The sequence below is a fragment of the Arachis hypogaea genome, chromosome 20 (assembly GCF_003086295.3).
Source record: "Arachis hypogaea cultivar Tifrunner chromosome 20, arahy.Tifrunner.gnm2.J5K5, whole genome shotgun sequence".
Taxonomy (NCBI): domain Eukaryota; kingdom Viridiplantae; phylum Streptophyta; class Magnoliopsida; order Fabales; family Fabaceae; genus Arachis; species Arachis hypogaea.
In genome coordinates, this window is record NC_092055.1 from 4,528,653 (window position 1) to 4,545,795 (window position 17,143).

General features: G+C 33.4%; 2 protein-coding genes across 2 annotated transcripts; one reads left to right on the plus strand and one right to left on the minus strand.

Annotated features, from left to right (window-relative positions):
* The first annotated feature begins 9,846 nt into the window (after positions 1-9,846).
* LOC112782345 (3-ketoacyl-CoA synthase 15) lies at positions 9,847-13,002 on the plus strand. The gene is made up of 3 exons (XM_025824699.3): positions 9,847-10,320; positions 11,677-12,261; positions 12,351-13,002. The coding sequence occupies exons 1-3, from the start codon at positions 9,940-9,942 to the stop codon at positions 12,897-12,899; spliced, it is 1,515 nt and encodes a 504-aa protein (XP_025680484.1). The 5' UTR covers positions 9,847-9,939; the 3' UTR covers positions 12,900-13,002.
* A 1,162-nt stretch (positions 13,003-14,164) lies between these two features.
* On the minus strand, positions 14,165-16,799 carry LOC112784347 (L-type lectin-domain containing receptor kinase VII.1). The gene has a single exon (XM_025827514.3). The coding sequence runs from the start codon at positions 16,427-16,429 to the stop codon at positions 14,357-14,359; it is 2,073 nt and encodes a 690-aa protein (XP_025683299.1). The 5' UTR covers positions 16,430-16,799; the 3' UTR covers positions 14,165-14,356.
* Positions 16,800-17,143: the final 344 nt, after the last annotated feature.

Here is a 17,143-nt window from a genome sequence, read left to right on the forward strand (position 1 = left end):
CGTCCCTATCAATACTTGATCATATATATGCAAAAGAATTTAGAAGTGCACTCTTCATTCTTCCTTCTTTATTCTGACATTCTTTCTTTATGGCGTAAAAGTTACATATTATCTGAAAAAGAAAGGTTCGTATCACACATGTATAGCTAATTCGTTAAAGGTTACTTAATTCGGTGCACACGATTTTATTTTGGAGAGAAATTAAAACAGAATCAGTTTTAATCGGTTCGGATTTATGATTTTTTATTGAGTGGATCTGATCCGAATCAAATAAATTTGAATTAGATCGATTCGGATAATTAAGTATCCGATTGAAAATAAAATTTAAATAAACTTAAAAAAAAAATTCAAAAAATTAATCTAAATACTATAAATATAAAATATTAATATTAAAAAAAAGTAATATATCATGGATTTAAATTTAAATAATTATTATAAATTAAAAAACTTCAAGATTATGAAATAAATTTGTATATATATTATCAGATTTTATTTATTTAATTAATATTAAACTAATCAGGTAATCGAATGGTCTGCGGCTAATAAGTTATAATTCAAATGGTATAGTCTCCACATACTCATTTAAAAGGTCACGGGTTTGAGTCTCCCTATCTTTGGTTAAAAAAAATCGAGGGGTCTGCGATCTCAGAACCAATACATAAACCAATTAAAGTCGGGTTTGATCAAGTATAATCCGATTGTACCTGATTACCTATTAGGTCCAAAACCAATATAATTGGATCGAATTGATTTTGGACAGGTAATCGATAAGAGTGGCAAACGGGACGAAATCTGCCGGTCCGACCTGCGTAACCCACCAAAAAAGGCGAGATGAATTGAAAATTTGAAATCGGCAAACTTAAAAAGTCTGTCTAACCCGCACCGTCTAATATGTGGGTTTTAGCAGGGTGGGGACGGGCTTTCCCGGCAGGCCAGCCATTTTTTTTTTGTCAGAGCCGTTTTTTACAAATTTTTATAATGTTATTGATTTATAAAATGATGAAGATGATAATTGAAGATGTTCTAAGTTATATTTTGGATTATATTTTATGTTTGATTGATTATAAACTTAAAGATGTTTAATTATATGTTTTGAACAATATTTGTTTGTTTTGGACAATATTGGTTATATTATTTTGTTTCAAAAAATTTGGTTTATGATTATGTTTATTATATATTTATAATTATAAAGACTTTAATGTTTGTGAATTTAAAAATTATAATTTTGTATATCTTTAGAAATTATAAATTTACTTAAATAGTTGTGAAATTATATATATTATTTAATATTTAATCATTTATAAAAAAAAAGAGATTTGATTCATGTAGCCGACCCCACTTAGTGGGACAAGGCTTTGTTGTTGTTTTGTTTTGTTGTTGATGGACCACCCGCCATTAGACAAGATAGGAGAAGAATTTAGGACCGTCTCATTAGGTAAGATAGAACAGTCCAACCCACCAGATGATGAACTTTTGGCGGGATGAGACAGACTTCTCCATTTACCGCTCTTAGTAATCGAATTAGCGGTGCCTATAGACACTCCTAGTGTTATATATATTACCCCTCTAAACAGCTAGGCCTTGCTTTTTTTAATTTTATTTTTTTTACCTTTTTTCTTTTACTTGTTTCATTGCATTTATTTCTACTTAACATAGTTAGGCCTTGTCTATACATCAACAAAATGCTCAAGCATTATTGCTTCAACATTTACCTAACATTTTTTTTTGTTTTTTTCCTTAGGAACGGGATTCTTAACTTGTCGCTATCTGTTTGTGAAAATGATCCAATTAAAGGAATCCACATAAATAAAATGGAAGAAGAAAGCCAAAACTAAAATAATTGATATTCTTGGGCGTCGAGAGAATATAAATCATTTTTGTTTTTTCTAGTTGACTATTCGTTGAGGCCAACCGTATGCGAGGCGGCTATGTCCGTGGAGGGCACGTGAACCATGGCAACCACCCATACAGGAGCAGGACCAGCTATCCAAGAAAGCAAAGAAGGTGCGAAAAGGTAGAGAAGACGAGTTCTTGGGAGACACTTCTCTAGTTCCAAGGGACGAGGAATGGATGCATGACGAGAGGGAGAAACCCGAAGAGGGAGAACAACTAAGGAGGTCCTTTAGCGCGACAGTTAGAGGGGGTAAAACTCTCATAGCACTAGTAGAGAAAAGTAATCCAGAACAAGGTAAGGGAGAAGCTGGAGTTAAGGAGAAAAAGGGCACTGAAGAACCAGAGATAAGACTAGAGAAGCTTGGGGGAATACATAACTTTGTGCTCAATGACGCAGCATTGGAACACCTCCGGAAACCATGGTGGGAAGCACTAATAGTGAGGTTGCTCGGCCGAAAAATCTCATTGCTAGCCCTCACAAGAAGTCTGGAAGCAATGTGGAGCAAACAGGGGAGCATTGAAGTGGTGGACATTGGTAACGACTTCTTCATTGTGAGATTTTACTCACAAGAAGATTTGGATTTTACGCTCACTGGGGGCCATGGAAGATTATGGACCATTACCTGATTCTATGTTTTTGGAAGCCAGACTTTAAGCCTAATGAGGCCATAATAGATAAAATTGCAGCTTGGGTTCGCTTACCAGGGTTGGCGATCAAATACTATGAAGAAAACATGCTAAAAAGAATTCGAAATGTCATTGGAAGAACTCTAAGGGTGGATACACATACTGCAGAAAAGTGCAAAAGAAAGTTTGCCTGCCTATGTATAGAGCTGAACATCACAGAACCTCTTGTTTCACAGTATTCTATCAATGGCCATCGATACTTTGTAAAATACGAGGGCATATATAACATATGTTTCAACTATGGACTGGTGGGTCATGATCGTTCAAACTATTATAAACTCCATGGCTTACAACAGCCAAACCCAGGAATACCTTCAGAGAACCAAGGAGAAAAAGCAGGAGAGAAGACAAATAGACAGGAAGGGGAGGCTGCAGGTAAGGACAATCTTGGTATTAACGCCAATGACAAGGCAAAGGAGTAATTGGAGAAAAAGAGGAGGCGTATGGCCCTTGGATTGTGGTTGCGAAGACAGTGCGAGGAAAAAGAACTGCAAGGACAGACAAAGGTACATGTAGTGGAGCGAATGGAGATAGTGGAAAAGAGGAGCAACCTATCTTGAGGGGTACGAGATACGATATACTCATGAATGAGGGAGAGGATTCTCATGAAGATTCCAACCAGCATGCAGGAAAAGACAAAATAGAAGGGAACCACAATGATCAACGCAACAATACAAAAGGAAAGGAAGTAGTGCAGATCCAGCCCACAAAGGTGGCCTCTAATTCAAGTCCAAAACATGAAGGCCAAAACCAGAAACCCAATAACCAGAAAAACAATGATAAGCCTTTAACTCAAACCAACAGCAACCCAAAGCAATCTAACATAGAGCAAAAAATGACCCAAACCAAAACACAAACACAATACATGCCTCTACCCAAGGCCAAGACTATAGAAAACCACCTAGCCTTCTTAATCAAACCATCAACCATAGACAACAAAATCAAGAATCCATGTGCACTAACCTGGCATCATCCCCTGATCCTACCATAAAAGATACGTTCGTCTCGGAGACAGCACCCATGGATGAAGAGATGGAAAGTCAGGCTGAACCAAAGCCTCCCGATCCACACTCTATGGACATAGAGATCATGATGGAAGCAGCAATTCAATATAAAGAAAGAAGAGCCCAAGAATAGGGAGCTATAATGGATGGCATGGAGATCCAAAATCCAGAAATGGTGATGCAACAGCAAGACAGTGACATGGAGCTTGTCAAAGAAGAAGTCATCACCTCTCCTTGTGACGAGGTACGCTTGAATTGATTTTGCTTTTCACTTCTCCTTCTTGATGATTATATTGATTTGGAACTGTAGAGGGGCGGCCAGTGCCTCCTTTGGTCATACCCTAAAAGAAATTATTAGAATAAACAAACCAGATATGGTTGTCTTTCTGGAAACAAGGTGTAGCGGGGATCAAGCACTAAGGGCTATTAGGAGTTTTGGGTTTAGCAATTTCCATATTGAGGAAGCCAGAGACTTTAGTAGAGGAATTTGAATCCTTTGGAAAGACACATGTCTGAATGTAAATATAGTGAGTTCCCAAACTCAATTTTTTCATATAGAAATAAAAGAAGAGCAGAGACAGCAATGGTTCTTTGCGGCTATATATGCCAGCCCTCATGAGAATACCAGGCGTAACTTATGGGGTACTTTGAGGAGTCTTGTGGATAACATTAGAGGTGAATGGTTGTTAGCGGGTGATTTTAACGAAATAGCATGTCCAAGTGAGAAAAAGAGAGGAGGAAGAGTTGATTCTGGTAACTGCAGAAGATTTAGTGAATGGATAGATAATTGCTCCTTAATAGATCTGGGTTACATTGGCACCAGATTTACATGGAGGGGGCCAAAATGGGAGGGGCTTGATCGTATCTTCAAAAGACTAGACCGTGCGCTCTCGGATGTTAATTGGAGAACCAGATTCCCGGAAGCAAGGATTGATGTACCAACTAGAACCAAGTCGGATTATCACCCGTTGCTCATAGATATGGAACCCCAACACAATGTGGAGAGATTAAAGCCAGCTCTTAAAGACAGGATAGCTCCCCACCAATCCAGCTTCATACCAGGACGGAGAATTCAAGATAATATCATAATAGCCAAAGAAGTGTCTCATTTGATGAAGAAGAAAAGAGGGAAAAAAGGAATAATGACGATCAAATTCGATTTTGAGAAAGCTTATGATCGCCTTAACTGGAACTTCCTCAAGGGTTGCTTGACGAAATTCGGATTGCCTGGTAACTTCACTAAACTGATAATGGAATATGTATCTTCTGTCAATTATAATGTCTTGTGGAATGGGAGAAAAACGCAAGATTTCTGTCCACAACGTGGCTTAAGACAGGGTGATCTTATCTCGCCCTATCTATTTGTAATTGCCATGGATAAGTTGTCTCAGTTAATAGAGGAGCAGGTGGAGAACTCTGTTTGGAAGCCTGTCACTATCAGTAATAGGGGACCTGCCATTTCTCATTTGCTCTTTGCGGATGACCTCTTAGTTTACGTAGAAGGAAGTGTGCAACAGATAGAAATGATTCAAAATATTATGAATGAGTTCTGCCAAGTTTTAGGACTGAAATTTAGTGCAGCGAAGACAGCAATGATTTTCTCTAAGAATGTCAAGCAAGAGATGAAGAGAAAAGTCTTGAGTATATGGCAATACCAGGAAAGCAAATACTTGAGTAGATATCTTGGAGCCCTCATTAACAATAGCAGAAAGAGCAAGGAGAAATTCAAAAATATTCTAGAAAGGACCCAATCAAAGCTCAAGGGATGGAAAGCGCAATGTTTATCTTTAGCGGGAAGAATAACGCTTGCTAAATCCGTCCTTAGTCTGCTGGCATATTTTGAAATACAACATGATAGAATCAACAAAATATATGCCAAGAATTGAGGAAGCCTAAAGAAGATTTGTTTGGGGAAGCAGTGATAGCCACAGAAAAATGCACCATGTGAATTGGGAAACTTTGTGTAAGCCAAAACAACAGGGAGGCTTGGATTTCAGAAACTTAAGTTCGATGAATGATGCGTTCTTGTTGAAATTAATTTGGAGGCTGTTAACCGAACCTGAAGCTTCATGGTCGAAAATCTTTCTCAATAAATATGGGAAGAAAATCAATGGAAGATTGGTTTTGACAAATAGCAGAAACGATTCACCCCTTTGAAAAGAGGTATCCAGATTGTGGACTGTAATGAGAGACCAAATTGAATGGATGATTGAAGATGGGAGAGATGTCAAATTTTGGCTGGACAATTGGGTCAAGAGTGAAGGAAGACTCATTGATGTGGCTAGCAACACCATACCTGAAGACCTAGTTGAAGCCTCTGTGAGAGACTTTATTGATGAAAGAGGTGAATGGAATATTCAGGTATTGCAACAATTTCTACCCACAACAACTATAGAAAAAATTCGATCAATGCCCACACCAAAAGAGAACATTGACAGAGACAACATAGCTTGAAAACACACTGCTAATGAAGAATTATTTGTTGCATCTGCTTATAAAATTAGAGTGAGATTATATGGAGCTGGAAAAACAAAATGGAAGATACTGTGGAAATGGAATGAGCCGGAGAGAATAAAGATTCATATGTGGAAGATAATGCATGGAAGGCTTTTTACAGCACAAAAAAAAGCTAAGCTCCCGGGCACAAACCCAAACTGCCACCACTGTGCAAACTCAGAGAAGACGATATTCACTTGCTTAGAGATTGTCCAAAGACAGCAAGTATTTAGAACCAACTCCTTAACCCTGTGTGATATCCCCAAATTTTTCAACCTCCAGCTGAATCAATGGATTGATCTAAACTTGGAAAATGAGCTTGAAAAATTTTTTCAATATTCTTGGCTCGATAATTTCTTGAAAACTTGCTGGTGGAATTGGCAATGGAGAAATAAGAAAGTTCACAGCCCACCCTTCACAAAATCCCCTATGGCGAACAAAATAATCCTTAATCTGGTTCGAACCAATAGAGAAGCGTTCATAAAACAACGACTAGTTCAGCACAAGTCTGTAAAAAATCAAAATAATGCAAATTAGAAACCTCCACCTCAAGGATGGGTAAAGCTCAATTCGGATGGCTCGGTGCAAAAAAATGAAAAACCTGTGGGGGTGTGGAGGACTTCTAAGAACTCATCATGGGGAGTGGATTGGTGGATTCGTCGCTAATATTGGAAGTTGCCAAGCAACCCAAGCGGAGCTATGGGGTATTTATCATGGTCTTCAAATTGCGTGGGATATGAGTATGCGAAGAATAAAGGTAGAGACAGATTCCCTAGAAGCGTATGAATGTATTAGCAAAGCCTCCTAATAAAGCTGCAGAAGTTTCAATACCCTAGTGAATAAAATTGCTAATCTAAAGGGAAGACCTTGGGAATTGAATTTTTATCATATAAATAGAGAAGTCATCACCTGTTCAGATTGGATGGTAAAGAATGGAGTTAAATATACAACTGGAGTACATTTTATAGATAATCCTCCTCCTGACTTCAAATTGTTATTAGAAGAAGATTGTAAGAGAGCTGACCTTGTAAGTTTGGGTTTAAACTTGTAATTTTTTTTGTTTTTCTTTGGGTCTAGGCCCCGATGGAATACCAAAAAAAAATTGATATTATTTATTTAATTATTTAAAAAAATATTGTCAAACTACACAAAACTCTTCCCAACATGCTCCCTCCAAGAACATATTCTCTCAAAATCAAAATATTTTGAGAAAAAACTCTAAACAGTTCTGCTAATTACTTAAAAAAAAAATTTTTAATAAAAAATATTTTTTTGATTTTTTATCTTCATAAAATCGATTAATTTTTATGTCTAATATTTTCGCTGTGAATTAATAGAACATACTTACGTAATATGTTAAATTGTTAATTTATCCGTTAAGTACGAACTAGAATTGATAGATTTTTTTGTTGAAAACTTCATTGTCTATGAAAATAATTATCAGAAAACGTTTAGATTTTTTTTTTATATATACATTGACTAAATTTACTGTGTAAGAACAGAGAAATATTAATAATTTTTAAATTTATTCTTACTTATAAAAATTAAACAGAAGGTATATATTTTTTAATTTTTTTATTATTATTTAAAAAAAATTTATTATTAGAATTATGTTAAGTTTTATGTGCAATCAATTTAAATTAAGTATCATAATTCACATTTTATTATTATTAAAAGAAGTACATATTTTATTTTATAATAGATAATAAAAAATTTACTTATCACAATATTTTATCTAAAATAGATACAACAAATAAGAATGTTTATATCAAATAACCATGTAGATATAACATAAAAAATTCAAATTTTAATATTTTGGAATAACTAATAACAAATAGATAAGACTGATAATAACAATTAGCGATGTCATTCTTATTAATATGTATCTTTTTTATTTAATTTCTATAAGTAAAACCAATTTAAAAATTATTAATATTTTTCAATTTTTACACAACAAATTTAGCCAATGTATATGAAAAGGTAACAATAATAGAAAGGAAAATATTCTAAACTGTTTCTAACAATTATTCTGAAAGACAACGAAGTCTCCAATAAAAAATCTGATAATCCTAATTACCACTTAATGAACAAATTGACTGATTAATGTGTCATGTAAGTAAGCATGCTCTGTTAACTCAAGAGAAATCATTAATGGAGAGGCTAACAAATTTCACGAAGTAAAAAATTAAAGACTAAAAAAAAAATTTATTGAAACCTCATTGTCCTTGGAAAAAATTATCATGGCCGCAATAAGTATTCACTCAAATATTGTTTTTTGGTCTAAATTAATAGAAAGTTGCAATGGGTTACTACAGAGCTCACTCATAAGTCCAAAGGGCAGGCCTAGACTTTATTGGGCTAATTTTTCTTAACATGATTTGCTGCCAAAAAGCTTCAAAAAACTATCCAAAAACCTTCACGAAAATACAAAAGAAGGATTGATAATATACCACCTAGTGGGAAGAAAAAAACCCAAGCGTTCAGAAGGAACAGTTAGTTGATAAAAAATAAGAGTTTTAAAAATATATATAAGAGAATGATATGAAAGACGATAGCTAAACATCAAATAAAAAAATACATAATAAAAATAGATAATAGGCCAGATAATAATAAATCATAGATTATAATTTTGGTTAAATCTTATTTGATTATTTATTTAAGTTACTCAAACTTCTTTTCCTAAAAATACTAGTTTAACTTATCATATTTAGACATATACATATAAAATTTAGTGAGTTTCATAAATAATAAATATATTTTAAACAAAATTAACAAGAGTCATTTTTTTATTACGAGTATACCCCCAAGATAAAATTATTCAAATTAGTACAAGCATGCATGCATAATGTAGTACAGAGCAATAATGAATTAATGATTTGTTTTATAATAAACTTATAATACAATATTTTAATTGAATAATGGAATTTTAATTATTAAACATAGTATGTTAATTAATAGAGAGACCACTTCGATAAAAATACTAAAAATGTCTTTTTTTTAAACGTTTATATGTGTCATGATATTATTGGACATTTTTATTAAACTGATTAATAATTTATTTTTTAATAAACCAAAACAAAATTGATTTATTATAGCAACAATAATAAACCCAATTATCCGCATTATAATTATTAAACCCGATTTGATCCGATCGATTTACACAATTTAAATCGGATCATGTTTAAATTTTGTGATAAAAAGATAAATATATCCTGATTTTTGTTTAAAAAAAAACAAAATAAAATCATAATCCAATGGTTTATGTAAATTGGTCGGTTCGACCGGATCTAATAACAATTGAGTTTATTGTTATTGTTATAAAAAATCGATTTTATTCTAATTTATTAAAAAATTCAAAAATAACCAGTTCATTAATACATCTAATAATAATGCGACACATAAGTGTTTTTATAAAAAGACGTTTTATGCATCTTTATAAGAGCATCCTCCAATTAATAATTACTCTTACCATAATTGCATACAAATTCAATGGTGCTGCAAATCTGCTTGTCTTACGCATTCATGCACTTAATAATTACTCTTACCATAATTGCATACAAATTCAATGGTGCTGCAAATCTGCTTGTCTTACGCATTCATGCACAATTGATGTATGTCCCTATTCTATTTGCATGCTCCTTAAAATCCTTATCATAACTTATTATACCATCTACCATCTATGTTTCTCCATAATCCAACCCTATAAATATGTATATCAAATCAACTTTTTTTCCGTCCAATATTTTTCACATGTTGCTTATGTATTTCTTATTTATTAATTATTCTTCACTCTCAAGTCTCAACAATACTCATTATCATTAACTTGTTGCATTAAAACTATAATAACTTGAATTTCCCCATGTCAAAAGAAAATGAGGAGTTTTCGACAGAGATTGTGCAGAATGGTGAATCTCTGTCATTCTCAGTGAGAGTGAGGCCTAGAATGCCAGATTTTCTTAGTTCAGTGAACCTAAAATATGTGAAATTGGGTTATGGATACCTCATTACTCATCGTCTCTACTTGTTAATGATGCTGGCACCACCACTCCTTGCTGCTTTAGTTGCTCATCTTGGAAACTTCTTCACTTGGCAAGATCTCTCTCATCACAACCATGGCCTCACTGAGGCTCTATTCATCTCACCACTCTTCTTCTTCCTCCTCTATCTATATATTGACTTCACTCCTCGCTCTACCTATTTGCTTGATTTCGCATGTTTTCGCCCTCCAAATCAATACAAGGTACTCCATCAAAACGCAATCTGAACTCGCCTTTAGATTTTCAATAAAACTTTTTTGGGAACCCCTAGATATAAAGACGGTTAAAATCTCTTTTTTTTAAGATGTTTTTAAAAAATTAAAATTCAATATATATAATTGATTAAACTATCTTATTTTTATTAAAATTAGATCAGATAAATTAATTTGGTCAAAAAATCGATAAATTATACCTTAAACTAATCTAAATTAATATTTTTTTATAAAAAATAATTACAATATTTCTATTATAAAAAATTACTAAAATATTCTTTTATATATATATATATATATATATTAAAAATCCTAAATTCTAACTCCTTTTTTTTTTCTTTGTGTAGTTATAGGGTTAGAATTTAAGATTTTTAAAATTACAAAAAATATATAATAAAAATATTTTATTTATTTTCTATAATAAAATTATTGTAGTAATTTTTTTAAAAAGAATATTAATTTGAATCAGTTTCAAAATTTGGTTTACTAATTTTTTAACCAAATCAATTTATCTTTTAATTTTAATAAAAATAATATAATTTAATCAATTATATATATTAAATTTTATCTATTTTTTTTATGTACTTTGACTTGAAACGTATGAAACACTGACAGGTGACACGGAAACAAATATGACCCCATTCGAGATAGACAAATATACTAATTTTATTTTTTTTTAAGATAGAGACACAATAAATATATATATATATATATATATATATATATATATATATATATATTAATATAAAGTATTTTTTAGATAAATTATAATAATTTTTTAATATTTTATAGATATTAAAATATAAATTAATATTAAAATAAATAAAAGAATAACATAAGTGTATATTTGTTTTTTTATAAAAAAATATTTAATCTTTGTTTTTAAATGTTATAAAAATTAATTTTTTTAATAATTTTAATAATTTAATTTTTTTTAATAATTAAATCGTTTTAATAATTTTTTAGAATAATTTTTTTTATTATTAAATGTCTTTATTTTTTTTTAATTGTATAAAGTATTTTAAATAATTTTTTATTCTAATAAATAATAATATATATTATTTCAAAATTCGTTTTAAGAATATAAATTAATAATAAGATTAGACATGCGTGACACCAGGTGATATTTAAATGTATTCGATTTTTTTTTATTTTTATTAAAACACAATTGAATATAAAAACTAAGCATGTACATGGAATAAATGTCTGTGTTCAAAATATATCAAATATACTAACAAGGCAATTCAACAAAGTGTCCCTGTTTCATAGCTTGTAACAAGTAACAAACTTGAAGCTAGTAACATATCATTATTGATGGTTTTTTTTTGGTTTTGACATTGTTTGCAGGTGTCCAAGGCAGAGTTCATTGAATTAGCTAGAAAATCTGGGAATTTCAATGATACTACCATTGAGTTTAAAGAACGAGTTCTTAAGAAATCCGGGATAGGCGACGAGACCTACATGCCAAAGGGAGTTTTCCGGCCAGGTTATAGAACCTCGTTGAAGGATGGGCGAGAAGAGGCGTCCATGGTGATGTTTGGAGCAGTTAAGGAAGTCCTTGGTGCCACAAAAGTAAGACCAAATGATATCAAAATCCTTGTAGTAAACTGTGGAATACTAAATACCACCCCATCTCTCTCATCAATGATCATAAACCATTTCAAGCTTAGACATGATATACACAGCTTTAACCTCGGCGGCATGGGTTGCGCCGCCGGTGTCACGGCCATTGATCTAGCTAGAGACCTTCTTGATGCATATCCAAGCAGTTATGCCCTTGTAGTTAGCACTGAAGTTGTGAGCTCTTCATGGTACACTGGCAATGACATTGACATGCTTATTCCCAATTGCTTCTTTAGAATGGGGGCTGCAGCCGTCATGCTATCCAATTTTCGTCTTCATAGATGGCGCGCCAAGTATGAACTCAAACAGGTAAATATTTTACACGGTCGTGCAATCAGATTTCGCTGTATTACTTTTGGAACATCTTAAATAATGATACTATGGACATTGTTATGTAGTTGGTGAGAACTCACAAGGGAATGGACAATAGAAGCCACAAAAGTATACACCAAAGGGAAGATAGTGAAGGAAGGAAGGGCATTTCGGTAAGCAAAGATGTAACTGAAATTGGAGGGCATGCATTGAAGGCTAACATAACCACATTAGGCCCTCTGGTGTTACCGGTTTCAGAGCAGCTTCATTTCTTCACTAACTTGCTCTTCAAGAAAAGGAAAACAAAGCCGTACATTCCGGATTACAAGCTGGCATTCGAGCACATGTGCATCCTGGCCACAAGCAAGAAAGTTCTGGACGAGATTCAGAAGAATTTGGAGCTGACTGAGGAGTACATGGAAGCGTCAAGGAAGACGTTGGAGCGATTCGGCAACACTTCTAGCAGCAGCATTTGGTATGAACTGGCATACCTTGAGTTTAATTCAAGGGTGAAAAGGGGTGATCGTGTTTGCCAGATTGCATTTGGGTCTGGATTCAAGTGTAATAGTGTTGTTTGGAAGGCTCTAAGGAATGTTAAAACACCAAAATGTTCTCCTTGGTTTAAGGATGAATGACTGAGGAATCATCCCACAAATACATGCAATGATTTAATAGAGACTTGATTTGGAGTTTTAGTTTGTTGGTAAAATAAGATCATCCAAATGATTTTAATAGGTTAAACATGCTATCACTGTAAGAATTATGAGATGAGATAGAAAATATTTGATACCAATTTTCAGACTAAACTTTAGAATGCACCTAGTTTTATTTGATGTAGCAATACATCAAGTTTAATCCACCATTAGATTGCCAATTGCATCTTACATTAAGAGGAACTTGATATTTTAGGCTGCGTTTGTTTATAGAGATAGGACACTAAGACAGGGACACAGAGATACAAAATCGTGTTTAGCAGAAGAGACATGGACAGAGACAATGTGTCCAGAGACACTGAATTGAATTAGTATATTTTGTGTCCATCCTGACAAAAAGGACACGAAGACACTAACAAGAGACACAACTTATTTTTTATTTTATCTTTCATTATTCTTGTTAATTTTTCATATCAAATTTTTTGAATGAAAAAAACAAGAATAAATTGAATTTTCATAGTTTGTTCTAATTTATCACCAAATAGAATACAAGAACACAAAATTTTGTGTCTCTGTCTATCAGTGTCTTATCCTGTCCTGTTCTCAGTGTCTTATCCTGTCTTGTTCTCAGAAACAAACGCAGCCTTAGGGACAAATTTATGAATGAATAGTACATGGTTTTGACCACCCTAGGATACCCCAAAACTTGAGGCAGAGGAAGGATGAAAAGAACATGAAAAGGCATAAAGCACATGGTTCCCAAACACAAGCTCTTAGATTAGATCTAACACACAAGAATAACTAACAATTAATAATTGTAATAGTGGGTAGTGTCAATCACTTAATCTTATATTGCTCCAATATAAATAAATAACCAATGTAAACTAAAGTTATACTTAGAATGAAATTAGAAACAGTTTTCTGGTACAGGAGCATTCACCATTGAGGGTGGTAGAATTTGGTCATTCAACACAAAACTTAAAAGTATGCTGCACTAATGCGCTATGGATGGAAAGACAGAAATTATGGAATGTGGCCTTTTGATATTTAAACCATTTGGTTATGTAATGTGTATCTTTCTTTTCTTTAGCTTATTAGGTGCAGAATAAGCAAAAAATTTCACCTAACAGCAATCTTAAGACAGCATAAAAATAAATAAAACATTGTGCTTATTTTGCTTCTTTACGTTAACCAAAGAAAAGCTAAACATTCCTCATCATGTAATATGAAAAAAATTGACAGCCGGATTTCTTCTATGAAAGTGTCCTCAATAATATAATCAAGGAGTTTAAAAAGAATTACTAGATCACAATCATATGTTCATCAATTCATTTATGCTCTGATACATTATTTACATCAATCATATAATGTGATAAAATGGATCAAAAAATTCATCACCTAAACACATCATCTCCATAGTTGCATTGATGGGAAAAGATTCATCTACCCTCAACTACAGATTTAGACCAAGTAAGAGACATTGAAGAAGTATTAGACTGGCGAATATCTTCAAATGTTGGGTGTGTTGAATAGCTAAAATAATTAGAATACTCAGAAAAAATATCCCCAGATTTCAACTTTAGAAGCAAACAAGTATCCGCATTCTCATTCTCTGATTCTTCTCCTCCCTCATTGTTCTTCCCTTCTAAAATACTCACAACTTGTCTCATGTTTGGTCTTGATTTTGGTTCAGGGTATGCACACAACAATCCCAACTGAAGAACCTTCTCAACTTGTTGCAGATTGAAGTCTCCTTTAGCTCTTAACCTCTCATCAAGTGCATTCATTAGTTCCCCTTTAACCATTAGTCCCCACACAAACTCCACAAGAGGTGGCTTACCTTCTTCCATAGGCCTCCTTCCACACATGACCTCTAAAATCAAGATTCCAAACATGTACACATCCGTGCGAGTCGAGGCTTGTCCGGTCTTGATCACTTCTGGAGCCATGTAACCAACTGTTCCAACCAACTTTGTTGTGCTAGCAACTTGGCCATGGCTATGCATTCTTGCTAATCCAAAGTCTCCAAGCTTTCCATTCATATCTTTATCAAGTAACACATTGCAGGCTTTGATGTCCCTATGCAGAACTTGTTCTTCCCAACCTTCATGCAAATACAACACAGCAAAGGCCACATCTTTGATGATTCTTATTCTCTCTTCACAGTTCAGCATCATGCTCTCATCACAAAACACTCTCTTATCCAAACTCCCATTATCCATGTATTCATAAACTAACAAGAAATTTCCCATGTCTTTCTTGCACCATCCTCTCAGAGCAACCAAGTTTCTCTGCTTCAATCTTCCAAGGCTTGAAATTTCTGCTAGGAACTCTCTCACGCCGTCGTTCTCTTGTGATATTCGCTTCACGGCCACCTCTGCGCCGCCTCTTAGAACACCCTTGTAGACCTTACCATTGCCACCAACTCCAATCACATTTTCTTCACAGAATCCCTTTGTTGCTGCCTCAATTTCTTCATATGTCATTCTGTGTGGCCAATACTCTAACTCCCAATCTTCCATTTCCATTCTCTTCCTTTCAAGCCTTCTCTTTCTCCGAATAAAAAACATTGCAAGCAAAACAAAGACACAAACAACAAAGAAGATACCTACTGTGAACCCTGCAACAAACCCCTTTGACTTGAAAATTGAATCCTTTGGAAGAACAAAAGAGGGTAAACCAGTAGTAATTAGTTCTTCACTTAATGAAAAATTAGTGTTGCTAAAACTCCAAGCAAGAATCTTGTGACTCTCAACTAATTGCCCTGTGGAACTGGTAAATCCAACAAACATCTCATCTACAAAAACTTGAGACAAGTTAAGAGAAACATTCAACAAAGGTTTCATAGGCCTTTTCATACCAACCTTTGCCATGGTAACATTGAGCAAAGAATCCTCATATTCAATCCAAACTTGGTAGTTCTCACCATTGTTGAGCTTCAATTCCTTGAAAGAATCATGATCTTCATCTGGCCAATACCCTGCATCATGAGATGCAACAGAGGTGAGAGAGTTTATGTCAACTCCAACATGGTTGGCGCTTATGTCATCAAACTCCTGGTTCTTGAACACATCAAACTCAACACCAAACACATGGTTGCTTGAATTTCCATTGTTGGTGAAGTTGAAGAGCCCCAGATTCTGAGAAGCAGTGCTTGTACCATGGAATATGCCAGTGACTGGTGTGAAGATGAAGACAAATCCATGGCCAGGAAGAGTGTCCTTAAAAGGTGCCATGGAGAATATAAAGGAAGTGGAAAAAGGGTAGACATAGGAAGAAGAATTTGACTTCTTGGTTTGGATCTTCTTATGGTAAAGTGCACGACCAACTGAGAAAGTTTGGTGATGTGTGAGGGTTAGGATTCTTGAGTCAATGGTTGCATTCCCATACAACAACACATCAGAGGAGTTGAAGCCATTGAAGACAAAATCAGTGGCAGATATTGAGCTCAAAAGAACAACAACTGATGCAAGAAATGGTGGAAGAAGCTGCGAGTTCATGTGCTTCATCATCTTGGTTCAGAACAAGAGAAGAAGATTGAAGAAAATCATGTGTAAGAATAGAAAGGAGCCTTTTGGATTGGATAGTATTTGAAGTTTCCTCAGTCAAATAATGAATAGTGTTGAGTTATAACTTGTAACCATGGATTTATTATAACGGAAAGAAAATTATTTAAAAAGAGTCATAATTTATCTTATTTAGTATTCATTAATTTAGTATTTTTTTTTTATCACATAGAAGACTCGAACTCGTAACTTTTTAATTGAGTATAGAGAGACTATGTCATTTGAACTATTACTCATTAGCATTTTAATTTAATATTCATTAATTACTACAATAATTAATTAATATTAAATAAAATAAATTTTTACTGTCTTTTTTTTTTACTACCTAACATTACTTTTTGTATAATAACATTTTCTGAGTTGACAATTGAGAAAGGAGAATTAAATGCTAAACAAGATTTGTGTGAATGAGTATCCCATACTAGAAGCAAATTTTAATTTGCCAGTTGAATTTAACCTCGTTGACTTTTGCAATAATAATAATTATTATTATTATTTATTTTTTTTAATATATTTTTCATTGATATATCAAATAACACGCATATTATAATGTTTCTTTTTCTTTTGATTTTCATTAAACTATTAATAAACCGTTGATATAAATCAACGAGGAAATTGGCTTAAAATTAAAAAAGATTCAACGATAGATAATATAAATTA

Bases quoted from the DNA above. Each gene is read 5' to 3' on its own strand.
- LOC112782345 (XM_025824699.3), top strand. From the start codon at position 9,940: ATGTCAAAAGAAAATGAGGAGTTTTCGACAGAGATTGTGCAGAATGGT. The intron at 10,321-11,676 runs GTACTCCATCAA...CATTGTTTGCAG, and splicing joins GCCCTCCAAATCAATACAAG to GTGTCCAAGGCAGAGTTCAT. The intron at 12,262-12,350 runs GTAAATATTTTA...ATTGTTATGTAG, and splicing joins CCAAGTATGAACTCAAACAG to TTGGTGAGAACTCACAAGGG.
- LOC112784347 (XM_025827514.3), bottom strand. From the start codon at position 16,429: ATGATGAAGCACATGAACTCGCAGCTTCTTCCACCATTTCTTGCATCA.